General features: G+C 28.4%; 1 protein-coding gene across 1 annotated transcript; it reads right to left on the bottom strand.

Moving 5' to 3' along the window:
- Positions 1 to 9239: 9239 nt before the first annotated feature.
- On the bottom strand, positions 9240 to 11805 carry LOC113872379 (fructose-bisphosphate aldolase 6, cytosolic-like). Its single transcript, XM_027509891.1, has 3 exons — positions 11711 to 11805; positions 10407 to 10634; positions 9240 to 10157 (listed from the first exon to the last, which is right to left on the bottom strand). The coding sequence occupies exons 1-3, from the start codon at positions 11736 to 11738 to the stop codon at positions 9337 to 9339; spliced, it is 1077 nt and encodes a 358-aa protein (XP_027365692.1). The 5' UTR covers positions 11739 to 11805; the 3' UTR covers positions 9240 to 9336.
- Positions 11806 to 13081: the final 1276 nt, after the last annotated feature.

Raw genomic sequence — 13081 nt, 5'->3', positions numbered from 1 at the left:
TGAGGGTTAATATGTATAGAGATTGATGATGTCTTGGTGATCAATCTTAACATATATATATATAATGGGGCATTAAGGAGAAAAATAATGGGTTCAATTATATTTTAGTGAGGGAGGCGAAGTGACAAAGTTCACTTGCGTGTGTGTTGGAGTATGACACCAATTCAGGTGAGTTTCTTTTTCTTTTATGCATACAACTGGGATTAAAATTGTATCACTTGGTATGTTGCACCTTCAATGATGTTAGCAACAGTTGATCACTGTTTTTCTCCTTCCTCTCTCTTGCTTCTTTTTGTGTAGATATGAGTTAAATAGTGCTGGTTTTTGGTGTTTGTGTACTGATGATGCGCAATTAAGGTAGCAAATTGTTCTTGTATTCTGATTCATGTGCACCTACACGTTACTATCATCTACTTTCTTTTTTTTCACTCTATTATTTTTTTTTATCTTCCTCTTCTTATTATATTACATTGCATATCATATCCTTTATTTTATTTTTTCCCTTTCTCAATAGACATATACCCTCATGCACAGTTATTTTACCTTTATTTATTTTATTTTCTATCTCTTATCATATCATGATATTCATCATTTTTTCTCTTCCCAATTTTCATTATATATATATATATAAATAGAGAGAGAGAGAGAGAGATGTGTTCGTTTAAGCATTAATTTCAGGTCTTTCGTTTTCTTTTATTATGAGAGAGCTTTCAAATTAAAAGAAAATAATTTATTGTAGCACATTTGTAGATAATTATTGGTTTATATTAGGGAAATAGCTAGTAAATGTTCTAATTTGAATTTTTTTTATTCTCCTTTTAATTGTTTAATTCCACTTTGCAAATCAACAAGGATTAATAACTCAGCAATTTAATTTATATAAGTTTAAGAAAACAGTTATTAACAACTTCTTAAGTCAACATTCAGCATGCACTATTGAAAGCCGACATTACTACGAAGTAAATACGTAATTCCATCGTTGAAACAATAAAACAAGATGAATGAGTAAAAATTGGTGCCAGAACTGGACTATGCCCAATAATCTTTAGTTATTGAATACACTGAGAGTGCTTGCAAATGGTCGTACGTAATTACAAGGTTGCACAAATAAATATATGTAATGTAGCAAAATAACATTGCATTACCTCGAGAGTCTGCTGTATTTTGATTTACCACGAATAAAATCAAGCTAATTGAGATTTAAGATTTCTATTTTGGTGTACCAAGAATAAAACCCAGCTAATTAAAATTTTCTACCGTACCCCGTCCTTTTATACTAATGGATTTGCACCCAAATGCTGGGTACAAATGAAGTTTGTAGGACACAATCAAAAGTTATATCTTTTGTATTGATAAAATATGGATAATTACCAAACTTGTAAGGAAGAACTAGTGTGGTGTAATAGTCCCTTAAGTACAAAGCAACTGAGATTTTACGCACACACACATCAATACATATGTGTAATAAGCGTGTACTGCACTTGATGGGTGTGCAAATTAATGACCATACTGTTAGCAGGTTTGTGCAAAGAATCAATAAATATCATACAGCAACATATTGCAGCATGTACCAAAAAAAGCCATACATTGCAGCATAGTAATTCTCCAGCGATACACTCGACAGTTATATGTATTGTGTGGTCCTTGCTATTTGACTGAGAAATAATAGAGCACCAACACGGCGCAAGTAATTTTGTTGACCATCGTGCACTTTACCCTCTGTTGTGGCCATATCTATGTTTAGGGTTACTATTAATGATGAAAATACAATGCACTGATACAATGAAATCATGCACTATTAGCTTTTTTATGAGGATACCCATATTAAGTGCGAAAATTGTTAAATGATAATAATGAGTTTTGTAAAATAACTTACAAATAAAAGGTTGTTAATATTTTGTCAATTACATATTATTTTTCAAGTTTAATTTTTTCCTCCAAGCAGAATTGATTATTAGATATTTGTATGTTATTTATGAAAAAAGATTCATTTATATACTGTATATAAATTTTACTATAAATTAAATATCTCTGTCGAAAATGTCCTTGAATTTTTGGAGAAATTGTTGCCTATTTGTGTATTAATTAACAGGAAATTAATTACATGTTTTTTTAAGAGGAAAATTTTAAGATAAAGGAATAGTGTCTCAATATATGATAAATATGACAAGCCTGAAATTCAAACTAATTATCTTAGTTGAAAAATGAGTGAAAATTCAAATCAATAAATTATTAGATTTGAGAATTTATTTTACTTTATTAGACTAATCTCATAAAGTCATGGACAAATATATGTGTGGAAGTAATCGTTACTCCTTCTATTTTATTTTTATTGCGTTTAAAAAAAAATATTTCCACTATGGTTATCGTTTTAAAACATCAGTGCACAAGTTAGATAATTTTTTAAATTCTATCATTAACAAATAATCAATGGATGCTTTTTAAACATTATAATTTTTTAAGCAACTATAATTTCACATAAAGATAATTTAGTAAAATTACATTACTAGTTAAAGTTATTTATCACTTTCTTAATTCTTCTATCAGAACCATAAACAACGCTTAAAAGGAAATGAAAGGAATACATATAGCTAGGTATATGTGTGGTTGGAAAAGAAGGATTTTAAGTTAATATTTGCTCAACAACTAATAGAATCTTGCTAATGAATGTCGTAGAGACATTGGTGTAAAAAATCTATTATTATTTATTAAAACAATTTAAATACTTAAAAAAATAAAAAGTTCCATGTTAGCAATGCAATAAATATATATTTTTAATAAAGACATCTGGCTTTCATTTTCTTATAACTATTATCTTAAAGATTAAGGATAACAGTTAAGCTTTTGCCTAATTAATATATGCATATTTTTATTATAAAATATTTTTGAAAGAATAAGTACTTTTTGAATTAATGATTTCTAAAAATAATAATTATTTTTTTCTAAAAAAAGTTAAATTAAACAGACACATATTCTTAGTGATGAATAGCCCGGAGCCTATATATTGACACATAAGTGGGATTCTGACTTCTTATACATCCTGGGTATGGCATAAATATGTGAATCCACCATTGATCCATTACAAAGTCATGAAAGCGAAATCCCACCAAAAGCCAACAATGAGAAATAAATAAATAAAAGTTAAATTATTAATTTTTTCAAATAATAGAGAGAGAGAGAGAGAGAGAGAGAGAGAGAGAGAAGAGTAGCAGGACAAAGTGGGTTTTTTGTGCAGTGCAATCTTTTCTTGTATTATAAGGCTGAGTATACTGCAAAAGGGCACACCAGTGACAGCACCACCATCACCACTACTACTACTATGCAATGCATTTGCAATTTGCATGTATCTTACACTTCTGGACAGCCAGTGTCCGTACCTGGGAAAGAGTAAAGAAGCTTCCTGCAAAAGTGAACCACAGCCCACTGGGCCTTTCGGACACATATTGGCACCATTATCATCTTCACACACCTTTCCTTCCTTCCTTGTCTCTACGTTACATTTAATTAATTAGCCAATCAAGGAACCCAAATCACTTTCGAATATAAATTCTTTTCAATATGTCCAATCTAATACTAGTATTTCTCATTAATAGGATCCCTCTTTTTCAAATTGAGTACTCTTCTTTAGGCCTATTAACTCGTTCAACTTATACCTTACGTTTTTTCTGTTAATATTTTTATAATATTCACTAATTCGTTAGTTTATGTTATGCTAAATTTACTTTATAATTATGCTCTGATACTAAGGTTTATTCGTAAAATTAGAGTACTCACCTTTACCATATAAAATAAATAAAATTGATCTAGTGAGCGTTTGGATATAGGAGGTTCGGCTAGATCAAAGAATATATTAAAATAATGGATTTGCTTTATTATTTTTCTCTCTAAAAGAATCAAATAATTTATTTAAGGTTTAAATAATTATTGTCCTATAAATATTTTGATATTTTGAATAGACAAAAATATCTTAGAATATGATTTTTTATATATTTAAAATTTTGAATTTAATTTAGAACCCCCCCCCCCAAATCTTTCAAATTAAAAGTAAACCTGGTCCTTAATTTTAAATAAAATTTACTACCGAAACTGATTAATTAATAATGGTCCAACCTCAAAAGTATCTTATTTATCACTGTACTGTTGTCTTACATATGCATTTTAATCCTTATAAATATCTTAAGAATTTGGTGGTGCATGTGATTCTTTTAAAAGAATAATTTTACTGTTACTATCAAGTGATGTATGTTCAATGTTCGTTAACAATGATACAAAACACTATTAACAATTATATCTTAATAGAATTTAGTTCGATTCCTAAATTTAAGGTTCAACTCTAGTTTATTTACTTTATGCAATATTTTTAAAACCATGATCTAGTTTGCTTAAAAGTTTGGGTTGGCATAAATTTATATTTAAAAGCTTATTTTATGGTAATGTTTTTAAAATATATTAGAAAAACACCTCTAATTATGCTAATTAACCTAAATTTATATGTACCTTTAAATAGATCAATAAATATATAATATCAAAAATTGAATTAAAATTTTAATATATTGTAACAATAATAAAGATTAATATAAATGATATTTAACTTTTTATCAAAATAAATTTGTATTAATTTAATCATAAGTTACAAAATTTTACATAATTTAAAAACTAATTAATAATTAATTGTTAGGTCATATTTTAACAATTAATATTTTATTGATTATAAATATATAGATATTACTAGATTATGTATTTATGATTGTCTAAATTATATAAAGATTTCTATACATTATCTTTATCACAATATTAAAAGAATCAATAATTAAAATAATAAAAATTTCTTGTGTTAACAATATATTAAATATGTTATTTCTGTTAAGCTTGACATATTAGTAGGATAAAAAATAACTTTTAATATTAATTAAAAATAAAATTTTTATTTGATTAAAGAATTGATGTATATACAACCGATATTATAAGTCTAGACTCATTATTAGAATATGCTTAAGATGATTTTTTCTACGCTTAAAATGAACACGTCTTTATTTCTCGGACAATATAGAAGTTAAAGCTAAAAAAAAAAATTAAAAAGGAAAAGAGAAAATTAAAATTGCAATATAAAATAATTTATAAAGTCATAAAGAATAATAAAAACAATTTACACAAGATTGTAGTATACGCAGAGTGTAGAAGCTCATCACACTTAGAATACAAATTGAAGGTCAAGAATGCAAATTTTGTTATAACTTTTTTTTATCATCTTTGAATTTGAAAATGAAGAATAGACAAATATAATGTCACCGTACCAAAATATTTATGGGTTAAGAAAGAAGAAAATATAAAATGAAGTGAAATATTTATTATTGACGTACTTAAACCAAAATAAAATTAGAAGCTAAAAATGTAAGGAAGTTTATCATCTTTGATTTATGTTGTTTCATTTAAATATTATATTTTAAATTATTTAGAAAATAATTTTATAAATTGAATAAAAATATAATTAATTTAAAAGTTACATTTAAATTATTTTTTATATTATTTATAAAAGAATTAATATAAAAAGTATAACAATATAAAAATATTTTTTATATTGATTATTTAGTAATTAATTTAATTTTTTTTATGACTCAATTTTTGCAATTTTTAGTTTTTATAATCATAAATTTTGAATATATAACTTTTTACATATAATTTCAATTTATATAAATTATGTGTTCGTTTTATATAACTTTTTTAAATTTATTCAACCAAACGCTTAAATGAAGTTTGATACAAAAATTTTAAAAAATTAACTCATTTAAAAAAATATAAATTTTACATCTATTTAAATTTAAATAAATATAAAAAGTAGTTTTTATATCCATTCTTTTAACCACCAATCTTAAAAAGATTTTGTTTACATTTTTTCAAATTAATTAAATATTAATCGATAGAGAAAGTCAATATAACCTGTGCATGAAATCGTTTGATCTTTATATATTATAATTATAAATACAAGTTATATATTTAATAATATTTTACTAAATATTTTAACTTAAAACTAGTTGTTGAATTAAAAGTTTCTATCATATAAATTTTTTTAATAAAATTTTAAATAATTAAAAATTTAATACATCATTTATATATATATATAATTTGGCAGGTAAGATAACACCTGAACATGTTTAAGGGAAAACTATTTATTTAATATGCTAAAATTTAATTTGTTTTAGGTTTTATCATAGTTATTTAAATCAACTACTAACCCATGTAATGTAATGCATCAGCTTCAAAAGTCTCAATTTTACTCTTTTTGAAAGGCTGATAGTTATTTTTCATTAATTTCTTCAGAGGATTGCCATTGCCATAGAACAAAACTGTTGCGGGAATATTCACTTCGATTAATAGAAGTATATTTGGTAGCACCCGATTCTACTCAAAGCCATGTTGCAGTTCTGGATTCAAGTTATTTTGCCCCTTTACTGCTACCTCCACCCAGGTTGTACTCTTTCCCAGCAAAACATTAGAGTATTTAACAAAGAATGGTAATTGAATATAGAATAATTGACGACTATTTGAAGAAAAGATCATGGCAGAAATGACAAACCCAAAATAGTAGGATCATAATTCAATTTTGACGTTTATGCTAACTGGTGCTTTATGAGAATCATGAAGTGACTTAATTAATGAATAAATCTTAGCTTTGAATGAGAGAAAAATTTTGAAACTTGATATCAATTAATCTTATTCCTTTTCAATGTGTTTGAATTGCATTATTTTATGTTAAAGAACTATTACCTTTTTAATTTTAATCGAAACTAAAAGTGTTGTTAACTCAATTGAGGTCAGGGGAAAAAAAATTTATTGTACCCAGAATCCAGAAGGGAAACATTCTGGCTTCTGCAACTAGCTTTAAATATTGTTGGCCGTAAAAGGGAACCATTTTTCGTCACAACTCACCCAATAATGAAATTCTGCAATCAGGTTCTGAGTGGCAGGGAAGAGGAAAGGGAGAGAGAGGGACTTTTCCTTATGGTACTGTCTACTGTCTACTGTCTAGGAAAAGGTGATCGCTTACATTTGCGAATTTAGAAAATAAAAAATTGGGATGATGAAATTTTTCTTTTTTCTTTGATTAAAGAGTAAAGTAGAGAAAAAGAAAAATGAAAAAATACTTTTGATAGCAAAAACAATAGCCCCAAAAATGTTTCTGGGCCGTCTTCGAAAAACACTGGGCTTATTTGGGACACGGGACCCCAAGATTATCAATCAATTGAACGCTTCACTGTTAATGGTTTTTTTATTTGTCAACAATTTTCCAGCAGTTTTTGGTCAACTTTTCCAGTACTAACTACTTGAAGAGCCACTGGTGATTTTTCTTGACCCAGAAAAAGGGTAAGAAGAGGGTTTGGATTTTTGGACCCCCAGTTTTGTTAAACTATCTTTTGTTGTCCACAATAGTGGGCTAAAACCCAACTTAACTGGCTACCAATTTGAAAATCTAGAATGAATATTCATTTTAATATGGACAAAAATATTCTTCTAATTATTCAAAAATTACAAATACATTAAAGAGAGCAGTGAATTAAATTTATTTCATAAAAACAAAATCGATAGCAACATTGTTTATTAAATGACTAGTTTGATGTAATTTATATATATATAAAAAAAACATTAATGTGATGTAGAGTATAATGAAGAAACTTGTGTGGTCACAAAGGATAAATCTGATGTAATGAACACACTCAATAGTACTATCACAGATCATTAAAATTTCAGAACTTATATAAAATACAAGAAATTTGTATTCCCAATTTCTTCATTGTCTCGTAGCCCATTTTTCTCTCTCCTGTTACAAACTTTCGCGGGCTACACTCCCTATTCTTCTAGTTCCATGTTTCTTGCTCATTTTCATTTTTTTTAATTCTAAGTTTGTTTTTATCATATTTCTTTCGTAGAGTTCGGATTAAAATATATAAGTTATATAATATTAAAAAAATTATACTTTTTTAAAAATTATCATTTAACTTTTCAAATCTTATAATCATGCTTATTCATGTATATTTGTATGATTTAAATTTATACATTTCACTTCTATATAAAAAAAAGCTCATCACATTGGATATTATATATATAATCCATCCAACATCTTTTTTTAAACTATTGGGTCATTGACAAATAAAAATCATTAGTTTATACATAATAAAATATAGTTTCAGCACTCAAGCATTGGAACTAGCGAGTACAACTTTTGATTTCCTGTTTTCATTGCGGATCATTCTTAACTTTTCCTAATTCAACATTTCGTTTAAACGTGATCATAATGAGACTATTTTTTCGAACAACTTTTGATTAATGACCGACCTTTTTGCTCTCTTAATTTATAGAGAAGCAGCCAAATTGATGGACAGAAAGAGAGACTCAGAGACGTTATAAAAAAAGAGAGAGACGAGAATTAAAAGAGAGCAAAAAATTTAGCGAGAGAGAGAGATAGAGAAATTATCGAGAGAAATTTTGGAAAGGGATTTTCAATTATATACATCAAAATAAAAATAGTATTAAATGGACTTTGATTTCCAGCCATGTATAAAATTGATTAATGAATTAATGAGTTAGATGATTTTAATTAAATGTATCGTGAAGGGATTGATTTTTTAAATACAATTTTAATGTATTATTAATGCATTAATGAACTATTTTTAATTATCTATCATAATCAAACTCCATATTTATTCAAACCATCTATATTACGCCTAAAAACTACAGAAGAAATACATTGTTACATTTTTCAACGTTTTCGAGACATTTTGCTAGCTTACTTATTTTTAAAAAATAAAGGAAGAAAACATATAACTATGTATCCTAAACATATAACTTTTGTTAACTCTCGTTTAAGTTATCAACACTAAACCAATTTAGATCTTTTATTTCCATTAGGAAAAAATAATCTTATAACCATCCTAAATTTTGTATCTTCTTCGAATAAACATTTTAAGTTTTCATCCTTCATTTTGATAAATTCTCAATAAAGGTGAATATAACGGTATATTGTAACAATAGTAGGATTTAAGCATTAATGAAACACAATTTAGAATGATAGTTTAAGACAGAGAGAGAGAGAGATAAAGAGGAGGTGGGAAGCCAAGAGAGACAATTAAGGTGTATTGAGAAGTGTATTTCTCTTGTTTTATTACCAAAAACATATTGAAAAAATAAACGCCCATGAAGGCATTGCAGCAGAGGCCCATTATTCTTTCTTTATCATGGATCCTCCAATGACTAAATAAATAAACAAACTAACAAAAGAGCACCATAGCCTCAATGCCAAAGTGCAAATGAACGACTCCAAAACAAGTTAATAAAAGCTTCTCAGTACTTGTAATCCTTAACATGGAGAGACTCAGAGGCACCCTCACCAAGTTTAGCATCACCTTTGTAAGTCCCAAGAGTAGCTTCTGAGTTAGCCTTGCACCTAGTGAGCAACGCAGCTTGAGCCTTTGGAATATTCTCATTCTTCCCAGCCCAGGCCTTGATAGTGCTCTGTTGAAGTGCCCTTCCATAAGAGAAAGTAAGAGACCAAGGCTTCTTCCCATTAAGCTTGTTCATAGCATTAAGATTAACCGTTGCTTCCTCCTCACTTTGCCCACCAGACAAGAACACTATAGCAGGAACAGCAGGAGGAACGGTTCTCAACAAAGCCCTAACAGTGTGTTCAGCAATGACCTCTGGGCCAACCCTTGCTGAGTCAGCACCAGGTGTCACCATGTTGGGCTTCAAAAGGGTACCCTCAAGAAGAACATGATGGTCATTCAAGGCCTTGTAGCATGCCGCAAGAACACGCTCGGTTACATCAGCACACTTGTTTATGTCATGAGATCCATCTGAGAGAATTTCAGGCTCCACAATGGGGACTAAGCCGTTTTCTTGGCATATTGCAGCGTAACGTGCTAAACCGTTTGCGTTTTCGTGAATGGCCAGTGGAGATGGCTCGTTTGCACCAATCTTTAAGACTGCACGCCATTTGGCAAAACGTGCACCTGCTTCGTAGTACTTCTTGCAGCGCTGTCCAAGATCATCCAAACCCTGTGTTGTGGTTTCCCCGTTTGTTCCAGCCAGCTCGATGGTGCCCTTGTCAACCTTTATGCCCGGAAGAACACCACCTTTCTTTAGCACGTCCACAAAAGGTACTCCTATACAAGACAAGAAAAATAAATGTTTAGAGTTCATGTCATGAAAGACAAAATTTAAGTATTATTCTTTTGAATTTATTTTATCTTAATTAAAAGTTGATAGTCTATTAAGATAAATTTTAATTTTGATAAATTTTGTTAAATATTTATAAATTAGAGTTAGTTTGATAAAAATGAATAAATGATGTATTGAAGTTAAATTTTGAGCAGCTAGAAACTAAATAAATTAGCTAGGGAAATTGTGAATACCTGCAGCAGTTTTTTGGTAGAGGGTTTCCTCAAACAAGATGACACCACTGAGGAATTGAAGACAACCAGGAGCAGTGAATAGGAGCTCACGAAGAATGCGTCTGTTTGTTTCAACATTCTCCACATTGATGCTGGCTAGACGCTTCCCAATTGTACCCGTTGACTCATCAGCAGCAAGGATACCCTTTCCAGGGGTCCCAATATATGCAGCATTGGCAATCAGCTCATCTGCATTCCATTCCATTTTCTTTTTAATCATTTACTAATTCGACATATACAATTTTAATCCTTCCTTATTACCACACCACAATTGTCTCAATTCAACTTCAAACCAAAGACAGGACAAAACAAACTAAACTAACTAACTGGTTTCAACAATTTTACTTTTTTTATACACAAATTAATATTTTAAAATATTAGTTTTTTAAAAGTGTGTTGAAGGACATATACATAAAAAAAAAAAATTATAATACTTTTTAAAAATTATTCCATTTAATATATTAATGTTATGATATCTTATTATTTCTAAGAAAACATGCTATATATGTTTGGACACTCAATAAAAAACAGTTGAAATACTTTTCCAACTTGCATGTTACATATCTTTTGAACAAGTTTGTGCAACGTGTTTACTCAACAACACATATCTGAGTCGTGTAACAGATTGGTTCTCATCGCCGCACGTGTCACCAAGATCAAACTATTACTGAATCTTTTGCTTAACATAGAGAAAGTTTATGATTTTACATTTTCGGTTCCTAGAAAGTTGATCTTGTTCATTCATATTTACATAGATAATCCCATCCAAAAGGCATAAAGTGAATTTAGTATCATGAACGAAAAAAAGGAAAGAAGAAAGTTTTCAAGGGGATACAGATACACCCATAAAAAGATATTAAATTGACATGTTTTGCGTGTGAAGAAAACTCACAAATAGTTCTCCAATCAGAAAACACAGTTAGGAACAAAAGTTCAATGTTTCCATTCCAAAATTCTTAAAACGAAGATCTAGATCATGTCTACACAAGTTTCTCCCTCCATCTGGTATCATCAAATGGTGTACCCGGATTCAACGGATAACAAAACAACCATCCCCAGAAGAAAAAAAAAATCAAATTTTTACGTAGAAACCGCACACCCAGATGAATTCCACACTAAGAAAAAGTTCCATGGAAAGGAAGAGAAAAAACGATTCAAAAACCATGAACGCATGTCTTATAAGGAGTAACCGGAGAATATAATATAACATGTAACGAAGAAGAATATTGTGGAAATGAAAACGCAGAAGATGAGCGAATATTAACCTTGGTACTTGCTCTTGAAGGAAGACATGGTGGCTTGTGAGATCACGAAGGAAAAAGAAGGCCTTGTTTGTGTGTGTTGTTTCGAAAGCGGAGAAGACAAGTGAAAAAAAGAGGAGAAGTTAGAAGATTTATAAAGCAGTGTTTGAATATTTAAAAATAAATAAATGGAAAAGTAAAAAACAATGGGCAAATATAGACCATAGATGTGGAAGAAAACAGAAAAGTAAAAGTGGAGAAAAGGAGGCTAAACAATCGCTAGAAGCTAGAAAATGGCGTGAGGAGGCTTTGGTTTTGAGGTCTTTGATTGAATTTGAACATTGTGAAGTCCGTAAAACAAGTTGGACCTTTGCATCTGTCTGCAATTCACGTCCCACCCGTGGTTCCCACTTTACTAACTCTCATTTCGTTGTCAAATTTTCAATTTCCACTTTTTTTTTCAGAATAAAGGAATAATTTTTTTTTCCTGAAAATATATCATTGATCATTAATTCGAAGAATTATAGAAAGGGATGAAAGTGATTAATGATAATATATATATATATATACACGTTCATTTTCTAGCATTTTTATGTCTTTTTTTTTATCACACCATCAATCTTCTTCTTCTTCTTCTTTTTTTTACCTTTTTTAATTTTTCTCTTTCTGTCACTCACTGCACACCCAAAAATGGCCTATTTAAACTAACTTTTCTTACATGCTTTTATAAAGTGTTTTCTTTAGGAATCTTAAGTTAAAATTGTTAGATTGCATGTTGGGTTTGAATATTTTAAAAAATATTTCAAGAAATAATATTTTTTTTGAAAAAAAGTAAATTTTTCATTAAAATATTCTCATAAAAGGAATAAAAAATCCTATAAAAATGAAAAAATTATAATATAAAAATGCAACTGTATCTTTTAATATTTTAAAATTTAAACTTATTTTTAAATTTTTTTTTACATCTTATGGTCCTATCTAAAACCTTTATTTATATCTCTATTGCAGTAAAAAAGAATATTTGAAGAGTTAGTTATAATTGAAATTTCGTAATTTTCACTGCTTGTGAGATAACTTAACTAGGCTTGTGTGATATTAATTTTTTTTTCAAACTTTTTTATGTATATAAATAATGAATTTGATTATTTATATAATTTTTTCACACAAACATATACATGCACACACTTCTCAATTATAAATGTGTTGTATTTTTTTATTTTTAAAATTTTAAATAAACATACATTTAATTAGTAATATAAATCAAATTATGAATTGCAATAATAAAAAATAAAGATATGTTTTAAAAAAAGGAGCTTTTTTTTAAAGAAACACTAATATTTCTAGAAAGTAATATTTAAATTTCAAACTACATAAAGATAGAAATATTTCCAAAAT

Source organism: Abrus precatorius, unplaced genomic scaffold (assembly GCF_003935025.1).
Source record: "Abrus precatorius isolate BTA unplaced genomic scaffold, Abrus_2018 Scaffold7, whole genome shotgun sequence".
Classification (NCBI taxonomy): domain Eukaryota; kingdom Viridiplantae; phylum Streptophyta; class Magnoliopsida; order Fabales; family Fabaceae; genus Abrus; species Abrus precatorius.
Note: the sequence above shows the minus strand (reverse complement) of the source record. Positions and strands in the feature narration are given on the sequence as shown.